At 38.4% G+C, this 12997-nt stretch overlaps 1 protein-coding gene across 2 annotated transcripts in view; it reads right to left on the minus strand.

Moving 5' to 3' along the window:
• CTNNA2 (catenin alpha 2) overlaps positions 1-12997 on the minus strand; it is a 418052-nt gene that overhangs the window by 25357 nt on the left and 379698 nt on the right. For both annotated transcript variants that reach the window (XM_067297215.1, XM_067297214.1), the window contains exons 14-16: positions 9629-9810; positions 6912-7017; positions 3377-3511 (exon numbers count right to left, since the gene is read on the minus strand). In XM_067297215.1, the coding sequence (XP_067153316.1) occupies positions 3377-3511; positions 6912-7017; positions 9629-9810 (423 nt within the window). The remainder of the gene's footprint in view (positions 1-3376; positions 3512-6911; positions 7018-9628; positions 9811-12997) is intronic.

Here is a 12997-nt window from a genome sequence, read left to right on the forward strand (position 1 = left end):
TTTTAGCCTGCAATTATATTAGCCGAGGGTGTTTATTGTTAGAGGGGAATTAGAAATTGAATATTCAAATTTAAAATTATAGAAACATATATCTGTTTATGGAGCAAGGTCAAAGAGACTTTACTAGGAACAAGGATATCACCCATAGAGATTAGAAATATTTTTAAGTCTTTTGCAGTTTTTTTATCTTACTTCCTCCTCTCATTTTTCATTTTACTTCCTTCCCTATAGTCTTCTTCAAGTTTACGAGACTTCTCATCCAGGGACAGATATCCCATAGCTTTTCCTTCCTTTATTTTTCAAAACTCAAACGGAAGACAGGGCTTAAGAAGCTTACATTGCAACATATATAAAGGGTCAAAGCAACAGGTAGTCTAAATTGGCCTTGCTCCATTGCTATTACTGAAGTTAGGCTGATTTATGCTAACTCTCGATTGCCAGATCTTAGTTATCTGGGGAAAATAATTTTGCTAATTGCATGCAGGGAATTGGATGGGAAAGATCAAAGGAGAGAAAGAGCTGGAGGAAAAAGAACGGGAGAAAGGAAGGGGAAGAAAACAGCAGGTTGTCTCTCTTATTGCAATAATTTCCTCTTCGGGATTTTGACATTTTCTTACTTTCTGACCTGTTTTTCTATTTGCAGCAAAATCAATGATGCCAAAAAGAGCCCTTTCATATGCTATGTTAATGTCATATCAATCTATAGAGGAGAAAAGCAAACAAGACCAGCTCTATGCTTATGTTTAAAGGTAAATTATACTGAACTACTGAATCTTGTGGAAAAAAAGAAATAGAAGTTTCACCAAAAGATATTCATCAGCACATTATATGTTATACATAGTATTTTTGAAGTTGTTGCAACACATTTTTCCCTGACAGACTAGAACTATAGTAGCTGTGGAGTGGCTTTCATCTGTCTTTTAGGTTCTAATTGGTTTTATGTCTCTTTCCTTCTTACATGAATATACATATGCCCATACTTACATATATATACATGCATTCATTTAATTCAGAAATATGGATTAATGTTCTTAGTAATGCAGGATTATATTGCAGTTCTTTGTAAATACAGAAATAAATTACAATATTGTAATAGTCATCCTGGTCCTTGATATTTACATCAAAACACTTTTAAATATAATGCATTCACACAAGCTTACTTCAATAGTCATAGCTTTGGAAGCTTGAATTCTGGATTTCTATTGTATGTCTTACATCGTACTGTATGCAAGTTGCCAAATAATGGTATTTCATTTTAATGCAAATAAAATACTGTTTATTTGTAATTGGCTATCCAAGAGAGAATGAAGAAGAAGATGGAAGCAGAAGCGGCAAGTAGACAAGCAGATGTAGACGTGCACTTGGATACCAGATCTCTGGATAGCAAAGGAGCATACAGTACCCAGCACTTTGAAGATGTACAGCTTGGAATACGCTACCAGGAAAGCATTGCACTACTTGTGTTACACTAAGGTGCAAGATAAGGGTCTCAGAAAGGGATGCACAACGGTTCAACTTTCTATATCATCTCCACTGGTCAGTTCACAGCAACAGGAGAAGAAGCGAGCTGGACAATGTTAAACTTTTCTAGATGTCAGTATTACCGAGTCTTTGGAACAGACCCAAATAATTTCTAGGATTGAAGTTAGTTTTGCCTTTGTCTACAGCTGAGTGCAAGAAACCCAACCAAACAAAAACACAATGGTGATGAAGCCTGGTAAGCAGCAGATGCTAACAATGCCAGACTGGAAATGATGAAGTCAAGCGCTTCGGCCACTTAAATTTCACAACGGATGGTGATGTTCCAGTAACAAATAGATGCTAGAGATTCACAATGGTTTATTCAGCATCCACACACACTGAATAAAGAGACTTGAAAAAGAAATACACACAACCACAAAAGCCAAGCTGATATAAGCACTGATTTGGGTAACTGCTATAGAGAGATGAATATGAAAACTCAATGGGTATGAAAAGCTGGACCCAGATGGCAATAGATAAGAAAAGATCATAGCATTTACTATGTAGCACAGCTGTCAGCGATACAAGGACAGATCACTCCATTAATACCAGGAAAATGGAAGAGCACTTTTCATTGCTGTGGGAAGATCAAGGTATTAAAATTACATATGTACATACGTCAAGAAGTGAAGACCAATTGCAGGATAGATACAGGAACATTTAAGCAGCTCCTTCTAGGATCACATACGCGACTTCAGAATGTTTGATCTAAGAAAGCCTGGCAAATATTTAAGACCTTCTATTGTGCTTTGCAAAAAATCAAAACGTTATATAGTCGAGAACGTTTGCTCTGATTTCTGGCATGTCTGCGGAAGGCCAGTGATTTCACTGGGGAATGTTATGGATGAAATGGAGGGCACAAGTTGTCCTAACAAGCTTCGTACTTGATTGGGCTTAAACAATGAAAGGGTGCTTTTTCCAAATGGCATTTGCAAACAACCTTGTTTCTCAGGTTTTTCAAATCACCCTCATTTTGAAAATAGAATCAGGAGAGTGAAACATAGTATGCATTAAATATACATACCATCTGTATGTGAGTTAGAAGATAACCAAGGTGTAATGGGGCTAATACTAGGGTGATTAGTTAAGAAAATCATGATAAGCAGCCATTGCTACTACGTGGTTCTAGTAATCTCCCAGAGGCACAGAGTCCAGCATTAGGAGAAGGGATGAAAAAATAATTTTAAAATGCAAAAAGCTCATTGCTTATCATATGACTGCTGCTGCATGTTCCTGCCTTTATTTCTAAAAAAAGAACTGTGGGTAAAATGTTTGCAGTGTTCATTGAAAATAACTGAAATAACTGAATGGGAGTTACAGTAAATAATCATTGGGCTTGGCAATTGTATTTGGAAACAGCACGTGCACCAAAAATTAAAATATTTGGCTGGCCTTCCAGTGTTTTTGCTAAACCTAGTGTGCATTGGAACCTGAGTGAATGAAATCTCATTAGTCATCACCATCTTAACAATATACACTTCATACAGAGCTGGCTTCTGCACAGAGGAAGGAAATTACCAGTACTAACAAAGGAAAGAAGATTTATAATGAGCAAATACACAAAAGCTCCAAATAATTATAATATTCACCGCGTGGCAATGGCTTTCTAGGCTATGAAATTACTTTTCTTTTAGAAGAATGAAGATTTTACAAGGTTAGTATAAACAAAGGGTAATTGGAAAATCAAATTGTGCTACACAAGTTATTGTAAGGTCTGGAATAATGGTGATAACATTTTAAAAAGCCTGCTTATGAATCACTATATTTGTGTTTTGTACATTATTGTCGTCAGAAACGCTCCCTTTCAAGTGCTACAATGGGAAACATAAACTGCTAAATACAAATACCAGCTTACCCCTGACACAATAAGTTCTCCTCCCAGGTTCTGAACTTCTGCCTTCACTTTGCTGCAGATATTGAGTTGGTGGCAGTAGAGGGCAATGCGCTGCAGATAGGCTAGCAGATCCTGCTTGCAGGCTGAGTCGGGGCACTGCAAAGAAAAGACGTATTTGACTACATGCACCTGAGCTTATACGCTTATTATACAGAGCTAATCAGAGGAGACAGTGGCAATATGTGTACCATATTAGGTGGATTCATTTCACTTTGCCTTTCCATGAGATACTTGATGAAACATGACAATTCAAACTCTACCTTTGGTTCAACTCAAGACTTAGGATTTCTAACCTGATGATGCACAGTCGATTCTTTGTAAAAAGGAAAAACCTCTCTGTCAGTCACTAAGGAATGACAATGAAAACAACAGGATTGCTATGCTTTGGGTTGTTTTATCAGCTTGTACAGAATGGAGGAATCCATTCCTCTGTAGGAAGGGACTAGCCAAAAGACCAAGCTTGATCTGAAAACTTCAGGTTTCAAGGCACCTGCTGGGCATCCAGGTGAAGATACAATATAGACCAGCTAAAGTCCAGATAGGCCCAGTTCAAAACAGCTTCAGTATCGATTACACCTGCTCTGCTGCCAACTCCCGAATGTCGCGCCAGCTTCCCTGGCATTTGCGCAGACTTTCAGGGGACACAACCCTGCCTCAGACTTGGCAGAAGCCAGGCCCATACTGATACATTAAAAACTCAAGAGGCAGAGGGGAGGCTGCCTGGCTTTGATGCCAACAGGCTTGGCAAGCTTATTGTTGATGCATAAATACCTTAGTCTGTGCTAGAAGGAGATTATTTACTGTAATATGAGTGACGTATTACAGGGTCTTTCAGGAGATGTCATCAGTCTTGCAACCCTTCATAAGAACCCAATGAGATAAGGTGGTCCCTTTGCATGTCTAAGTGATACTTCTTTGTCCTAGAGGGAAGTCTAGCTACAGTCCTGTACCATTTTGAACGCTTCATAGAAACTGCATCATTAATATTCAAAGTCTTGCCCCGAGAGAACATGCCTCGATAATTCACTCTGACGAAACTAAACTAACAGGTTCCAGCACTAACAGCATATCTCCAGTAAGCACTCATCAGTGCTATCCAAGAAAGTCTCACTGAGGACGTTCTTTGAATGTATCGCGTGGGGACCAAAGATTTAGGGACTTCTGACTATGTCTTTTATGGGTCTTAAAAAGTTTATACTCTATTTTCATTGGTAGAGCAAAATATTATCAGAGGACTTAGACAAAACCTGACAGTATTAAATACAGGAGTCAACAGTGTCCAAACCTTTGACGTGAGACGGCTGCTCTATCTCAGCCAGCGAAGGCAGGCAGGGAACACATTTGTGGTGAAATATTACATACACTTTCATCTATAACTCTGAAAGCAGTCACTTTGCTTTTTCCTCTCCCTTTTAAGCTAACAATAAACAAGGGCTGGAGGTTCATTGTGCCTGTTAGGTTTAATCTTTTCTTTACTTGTGACAGTGCTATAATGTCTTTCTGTCTCAGACGGTTCCCACACCTTTCGAGCATGAATCACTAAAAGACCTCTTCTGCCTACCTGTGACAATTTAATACAGAAATATTTACCCTGCTCTTAAGCCTATGCATTGAAAGAAATGAACTTTAAAGTAACACCTACAGGGAGCTGACAAGGCTTTAAATACAAGTACCTTGGAGGGAATTAAAATGTAGGATCTTTCTCATTGGAACAGTAATTAAAAATGCAACAGTCCATAAAAAGCTTATATTGCATGAGTGTCTCCAAAGTTCTGCAAAATATCATTAAAGCTAAAGCACTAAAACATACGCTTCGTCCTCATAGTGATTTTACTGTTTATTATTAAAGTCTGTGCATTACAACCTTCTGAAATTTAAAATGTGACTCAAGCCAGGGCACTCTAGGCATAGCACGTTTCTCTGCTTTGTGTTTCCTTCTTTAAAATATTCCGCCTCTGCAGGTGGAATATTCTCTTTGCCTACGCTAAAACAAACAGAAGCTATATTTAAAGGATAGGAACGGGTTAACTGCAGGAAACACGCTTTCTGACAATGAAGAAAACCCCAAACCTGAACCCTTTGAGGTTACAGGAGAATGTGCAGCTTCAGGTTTCTTGCAAGTCGTGCCCATATTCCCTGGCAGGACATATTAATGCCCTTCCATGCTCACTTGAAGAAAAGAAAGAAATGCTTATTTTGAAGACAAAGATTTGAGGCAAGGAAGTTATAACTCCTACCTCCAGCCGACTTTCTCCTGATGCCAATGAAAAGAAAGAAACTGTAGGAAGACAAGGATTGATGCTGAAAAATAAATGATAAGGAAGGAACTCTGCAATGAAACCGTTGTAAAACATTGTGCCATCCGTGGTGATGATCCAAGGTCTCCAAAGGCTGCACAAAAAGTATGGATAGAAACATTTTCTATATAAGGGTCTGAAGCGAGGCCCCCATACTCATAGTTAGGCAGTGCTATGAGGATTTCACATGAGCTTTTCCAGTGTTACCATTGTTCATTTACCTTCTTTTTGGTACCAGACATTAACAGCACATGGGGTACGGATTCTGTTGACAAAGGCTGGTTTGCTTGATGTGTGCCAGCAAATCAGACATTTATCTTAACATGAGGTGAAAACACAAAACGCAAGGTGAAAGAAATCAGTCACAGAAATTAAAGCTAAAAACCCAGGTAAATCTCCAATTTTTATTTCTCTTTTCTTTTTCTACCTCCTCTCGCTCTTTCTACAGAGTATGTCAGAGGATTGTTGGAGGAAAAAGAATTGTTTTGCAGGGGAAAAAATAGCCAAATTTAACTTGGCTAAATCTAAAATTAGGTACCCAGAACTAAACACCTGGATTTTGATATTTGGCCCTTGACTCCGGATGCGATGCTTTCCCTTGCTCTCCAAATGGATAGGTAGTGCCATGTGAAAAAAGGAGGCTGTGGCAAGTTCATCTTTCCAGCTGCGAAATGCATTTGTTAGTGGGAAAACCACCCGCAGGGGAGACACAATCCAATCGCCTCTGTTCAAAAGAGGACTGCACGCAGGGGCAGGGGGCGATACCATCCAGAGCACAATACCCCGACGCAAAGGACACCACAAGGAGTGAGAACATCCTGAAACAGGAAAGTGCAGTATCAAGGGGAACTGCCGGAAGAAAGAGCTGAAAGAGCGTAAGGAGTCCTAGGCTTTCTGCAAGGGTAACAGAGCGTCACACTGCCAGCTGCTTTCACGCCAGCAGAAACATCAACACAATCACACGGGTCCAGAAGTGAGGCTACGGCACAACTCAAGAGGTTTGAAGAGGCTCACTTAGGACTTTCCGGTCCTGCAAAAAACCCAAATTGACTGCCACAGAAGAAACGACCTGTATGCAATAAGTAGATCAGAGTCCAAGCAGTGACCTTCAACAGGTAGTCTTCTGGCAGCAAAGACACCCTTTCCCTTAAGAACGGTTAGCAGGAGTTGCATTCTACTGTTGCTTTTGTTGTTGTTACCTGATCAGCTACAGCCCGTGCCAGTTTGTCCATCCTAGATCCTGCCTCTGCAATCTTCTTGGCTGCATTAATGACATCCGATGTATTCTTCAGCGGGCCTTTACCTCTGTGAAATATGATACGATTATGCACAATCTAATTAAATCACGCAAGGAAACAATTTTAGTGACCCTGCTTAGCATTTGATTTTAAAACAGCAACGCGAATGCCGTCTTAATTTACTGCGGCTTCACCTCTTAACTACTTGGTACAGCACAGCTTGATTAAGAAATCGGTCTGCTGTATTTCTTCTCTCTTACAAAATGCCTCACTAGCAATTTGGTTTGATGGCACCTTCAAGCACACGAACTGTATGTAATAGTATATGCATTTTTAAGTGCTCATTAAGCCAACAGTCTTTCTGGAATACACAACTTTTTAAAAATTATGTTATTCCCAGGCCAGTGCTTAACGCTAAGCCTGTCATGTCTCAAGCAGGAATGTCACATTTTAGAAAACCTTTTCTTTTAGCTCTTTGCCAGAAAACAACAAAGATAATTGAAGCATCATCCTGTTAGGCATAAACCCTGCATAATTAGCTTTAAGACTGATCTTTCGCGATTACTTGTAAGATGATGCACAGAACTCTAATTTTTATCAATAAAGTTACCAAAATGTGTATTAAAAAGAAGTTAAAAGTCACTGCAGACTTTCCTGGGTTTGTTGCCCTGTTTCTAACATGTTCACCACTGCTCGTGAGCGCATCCCAGTTGGAAGCGAGATGATTTTTTTTCATACTGCATGGAAAAACACAGCTTCAGACAACTTTGATGGAAAATCATGAGGTGCTCAAATTTAGGCTTTTTTAACCTAAACCTGAAGGCATTTCTTCTAATGATAACAGTTCATTATGTTTGCAAGAGCATTGCTATTTTTTTCAGCTCTACTGCTACAAAAAATACCTTGAAACATATTTCCATTTGCATCTTTTTTCTTTCATCTCCACATCAAACAGACACCATAACACCACAAGTATCCCACTTTTGCTGAACTTAAACTGTGACAGAAAACCTTAATAGTGACCTCGTATGCTTTTACATTAATTATATCAGCAGATCAGCATGTCCAACTGTCACAAATTCCATACATTTGAAAAACTATTCTAACGCTGCTGAGGTTACAGTCAGCTCAAAAGGTGTGAAGGGCTCTGTTCTGTTTTTAATAGAATATATTAAATAAGTTTTTATTGAATCTGACATAGGCAGAGGTGCACTTTGATTTTTTTTTTTTTTTTAATCCAAATGTGACAGCGGTTTTGTCTCATTCACATATTAGTTCTGTTCTTTTGATGGTGGAAAATGTAATTACAAAACTTTCCTTTCAATGCTTAATGTATCAAAGGTTGTCCAGGAGGTTGCAGCAAGTGTTCATATTCTGGGATGTTACTTTAGAACATTATTTCCTACTTCTGTGAAATGATGACACTGCTCGGGCAGCTTTTCACTCTGTTTTTGGACAGAAGGATAAGAGACCCAAAGACAAGAATGCTATGAAGGTAATTAAGACTGCCTCTCCAAAACAGCTCTCTGCAGGAGGTTGTGCACTGTCATTTGGTATACAGGACTGGTGACTCCACTGCTAAAAGAATAATTATAAGAGCACAAACTGAGAAAAAATTGAGTAAACTGAGAGACTAATTATTCAGAAATAACGATGGCAGTAATCTATTAAAGTAAAAGCAAAATGTTCTACATTAATATTTAATCTGTAAATGTATAAAACTGTTTGCAGCTGCCTATACCAATTAACTACCTATACAAGTGCAAATATTCAAGTTATTTGCAAATTAATGGTATTTATATACATACATATTATGCATGTGCAAACTTGATATTATTAATGCACAGATTATTTCCTCTGAAGTGGGTTGAAAGCTCCAGACACAAGATGTGATCATGTCTTACTCTAATTCTGAAGAAAAACATGAAGATTTTTGTCCAGTTTCATCTAATCATATTTTGATTAATACCATTTATGTTTTTGAACCCTCATTAAAAATAAACACTGAATGAGTAAGCTTTAATTGATTATGGTGATCTGTAATTCAAAGCATCTTGTAAAATGCTCTCCCTACTATGATTAACAATATAACTATATTTAAACAAAATAATTCTGTTTATATGATATCATTAATGAACTGCCTTTTGATGCATTACAATTAGAAATGAGGAAGGCATCAACAGAAAGAAAAAAAAAGATAGCAAAAATAATTAATTACTGACTCCAATATAGTATTAGATTAAACCAGTTTCATTTAGTTTGGGATTTTTTTTGGAAAGAAATTCAGTCTTCAAAATGATATAAATAGTTTTGCCATTATGTTTGATTGACACAAATTGTGTTGAAATGTTGAAAGTTCAGAGAGGCACATGCATTTAGATGGGTACTAAATGAAATGCCAGCTGAACGTCTCTAAGGTCACAGACTATCTTTGCTGCTAAAATTCCAGACGATAAAATAGATCTGCAAATAAAACAAAAACTTCTTGTGTTTAATCCCATACGGTGAATTAGCCAGAGCAGTTACGTGTAGGGATCCATACAAACCATCCCATTACGCGTGAAGTGTGATGCCTGGCTTTAGGTCCCCCAAAATGCAACACATCATCTCATCAGGTGCAACCTAAAGGAAAGATGCAGGACGTGTGAAGCCCCCAGCACGGGTTGTTTTGTCCTTACCTAGTAAAGTCCGTCATTTCCATCATAATCATGCACATCTGCTTTGCCAGCACAATGATGTCGTTACCGCTGTCATCCCACTTGGCCACCTCAGCATCCAGTTTGCTCTTTTCTTGGTGGAATATCTCTACCTGCTCAGCAATTTTAGCCTTCTCCTCCTGGGGGAGCTGGGCCATGATAGCCTGGAGGAAAAATGGGAGAAGTTGGACGTAAAGAAAGCTAGAAACTATACAAATTGCCAACGGTCAAAAAAGCATGCTCAGCTTCTAGTTTCTTTTGTGGGAGGTGAAGATGCCAAGCAAAATCTGGTAGATATTTGACTTCTTTTTAGGACAGGGCAAACAAATTTACAGGATGTTTATAGGTCTTTTTACACCTTTCGCAAATTTAAAAATTGTATATATGATGCTTTGGCATACAGATTATTCACAAGTCTATACAGGAAGATTAAGAAACAATTCCTGTTACATCCTAACCTTCAGGAAGAACAAAATGCATGAAATCTAAGGTAAAAGGCAGAGACTGATTTGCCTCTCTCCCCCTCATCCTCATTATCTTGCAGAAATACAGAGGTTTCCTGCTTAACCCAAAACTAAAATAAATTATGACATGCAAAGTAATACATTTGAAGTGAATATTTGCAATGAATATACCTTTCGATAACATTCAGTGGTCTAGTTGTCTTTGGGAGGATATGCAAAAAGCTACTATATAGGTCGATACTAATCTGCCTCGACATTACCAACAAGGCAGAAAGTTTCCAAAAAAACAAACAAAAAAACCCCCTACAAAATTATAATAATTACTTTTGAAGATCAAATGGACACTTCCAATAATGACTTCTAAGTTGAGCTGCTATTTGGCTGTAGGGTTCTGAAGACCACATTATGCATTTAATGGGGTGTGACATATATTTAAGTGTCATTACATTTTTTCTTGTTTATGTCACTTTCAATCAACTGAAGTCTTTCTCTACATATTCTTAAAATGCTCTTGGCTTTTAAAAATTCATAATTGACCTTTTCCAAAACTGAAATTAAAAAAGGTTATAAACAGCAGATCAGAAAATGAGAAATTTGCAAGTTAATCAAATTAAAATTCAACACATGAGGTTTAATTAGGCCTTATCAATGTAACTCAGCAGTTTCAAATGTTAGCATATTAGTCTTTCCACAGAAAAATGCAGTGCAAGTCAAGCTAATAAATAAATATTTAAATATATGTATAAAACACTAGAACAGATGAATTAACTGAGATTAAGATATGATATGGAGCACTTCAAAGGCTGATCTGTATGTCTTCTGTGTAGTTTCTCTTTGTTGACAACTTAACCCACACACTTTCATCCTAGCATATAGTGTCTTAGCATTTCTGTTCCAGTTGTTGATGCGTTTGCAGAGAAGCTATATCCCTGCAGCAAATGCAGCTCATAGATTCAGTTTTTATTTCTACTGAAGACCAACAGAAGCTCTTCAACCGAAATGCTAATAGTTTTAGGGAACAGGCGTATTAAACAAAGCCATTACAGTCCGCAACTGAAAATCTAGCTTTTCTACAGAAAAGGTTCAAATAAGACATTATTCTGCTTGGCAGACTCATTTCAATGAATCACCCAAGACAGTGGACTGTACAGCTTCTGCTTCGCATGTTTTCACTTTTTGCTTTTATCCATTTGTTGCTTCTGGTGATATACTTGCATTATAAGTTATTCGGGGATGTTCATACAGTGTGTAGCTGATCAAAGCAGAAGGTTTTAAGTGCAGCAGTGATAATAAACATAATAGAATTTAAGACTCCTACATCCCTAGCTGAACTAGTGGCTTAGTAAAAACATTATTGCAGTCTCTACTTGTCTTTTCAGATCAAGAAAGAATGATATGATACCCAGTCCCAGGTGTATCTCAAAACTTTGGTACTTGAGACTTCCCTTGGCAGTCAATCCTTTGAATATATCAAACATGACTTTATGCTCTTTAAAATATAAAAATCCCCCAAAGACATCCATTTGCATCCAGAATGTTTGTTGGCGTCATGCCTTCAAGTGCCAGTTCCACGCTACCCACTGCTTTGGGATGGGACCTGCAGCCCAGCTGGTTTTCACCTAGGTGAGGAGCTTACTAGTCATGATATCCAGCAAGCCCAATAGCAGGTGCTAAATTTTTAGCCTTGGAATGAAGTGGTAGAGAATCAGCTTTTCCAATATGTGGTATGGTCTATTCGCCATCTGTATTCAATATTCAGGGAAATGGATTTAAGACAGAAAGCAACCTCTGCACATACAGTTTTATCTGTGCCTCATATTCCTCCCAGACCTCTAAGGAAATTTGATTTAGGCTTACATTGCTATACCCTTTCTTTTCAGGGTCTAAAATGTTTGCTTCAAGCCCTAACATACTGTGGGTCTTCCTACAAAAACTGCAAACTTCCCCTTCCAGGTCCTCTAAATTCATCCTACAAAGTCTTTTGGTTTTCAGGTTCTCAGCCTTGGAATTCATCTTCCAGGATGAAAGGTAAGAAGTGGCATGTTCACAGTTACCAGCTTTTGCTATTGTGTTTGAGTGTGCAGGGCATTGTTTCTCATTTACCCCACCGTTTCCCTTTCAGCAAGCTGTCCCACCAGAAGAAACCTGCAGGCGGAGGCGAAACTACCATGCAAATAATTCAGATAATTCCCAGTGCCCTACCAGTTCTCAACTGGATTCTTTTTTTAACTCTCTTTTCAGTCAAACATATTTTCATGATGTTGCTTGCTAGCCAAACGGTAGTCCGTTGATTTTTTTTTTTTTTTTTGGAGCTAAGCAGCCTATTTAGTGAAAGGTAAACACTCATCAGAGGGTGGCATGATCCTGCGTGCCAACAAACTTCACTTCGCCAGCACCTGTGACCCCTGCAGCACTCATCAGCTTAATTTGCAATCCTCGTGCATAAGCGAAGGTCACAAATCACAATGACTCCAGTTTATCATGATATAATTATCCCGGTAAAATTACATTGACTCAGTAACAAATGTCTTCAATTACAATGAAATTACAGGGGCTATTTGCCACCTTAAACAGCTCTCCTTGGCAAGTTAGCACGCAGGGAAACATGACTAATGTACAACTTCTCTGAATGCAGCACACGGTGCCATGACGGGATTTTTTGGGTATATTTTTTTAAAATTTGCTGAATACTCCCACAGTTGCAGCACATTCCAAATGTGCAAGGCCTTCTCCTACAGCACTAGCTGGAGCAAACGGCTGACACACGGCACCACATAAGCCTAAGGAAGATCATTCAATAAACTCTGGGCTTTTCAAGGATGTGAGACATGAAAAAACTTTAAACACCAAGGTTACGCTACTCCTGTACTTTCTTCCGTGACCCTGA

This window comes from Apteryx mantelli, chromosome 5, assembly GCF_036417845.1.
Source record: "Apteryx mantelli isolate bAptMan1 chromosome 5, bAptMan1.hap1, whole genome shotgun sequence".
In the NCBI taxonomy this organism is placed as follows: Eukaryota; Metazoa; Chordata; class Aves; order Apterygiformes; family Apterygidae; genus Apteryx; species Apteryx mantelli.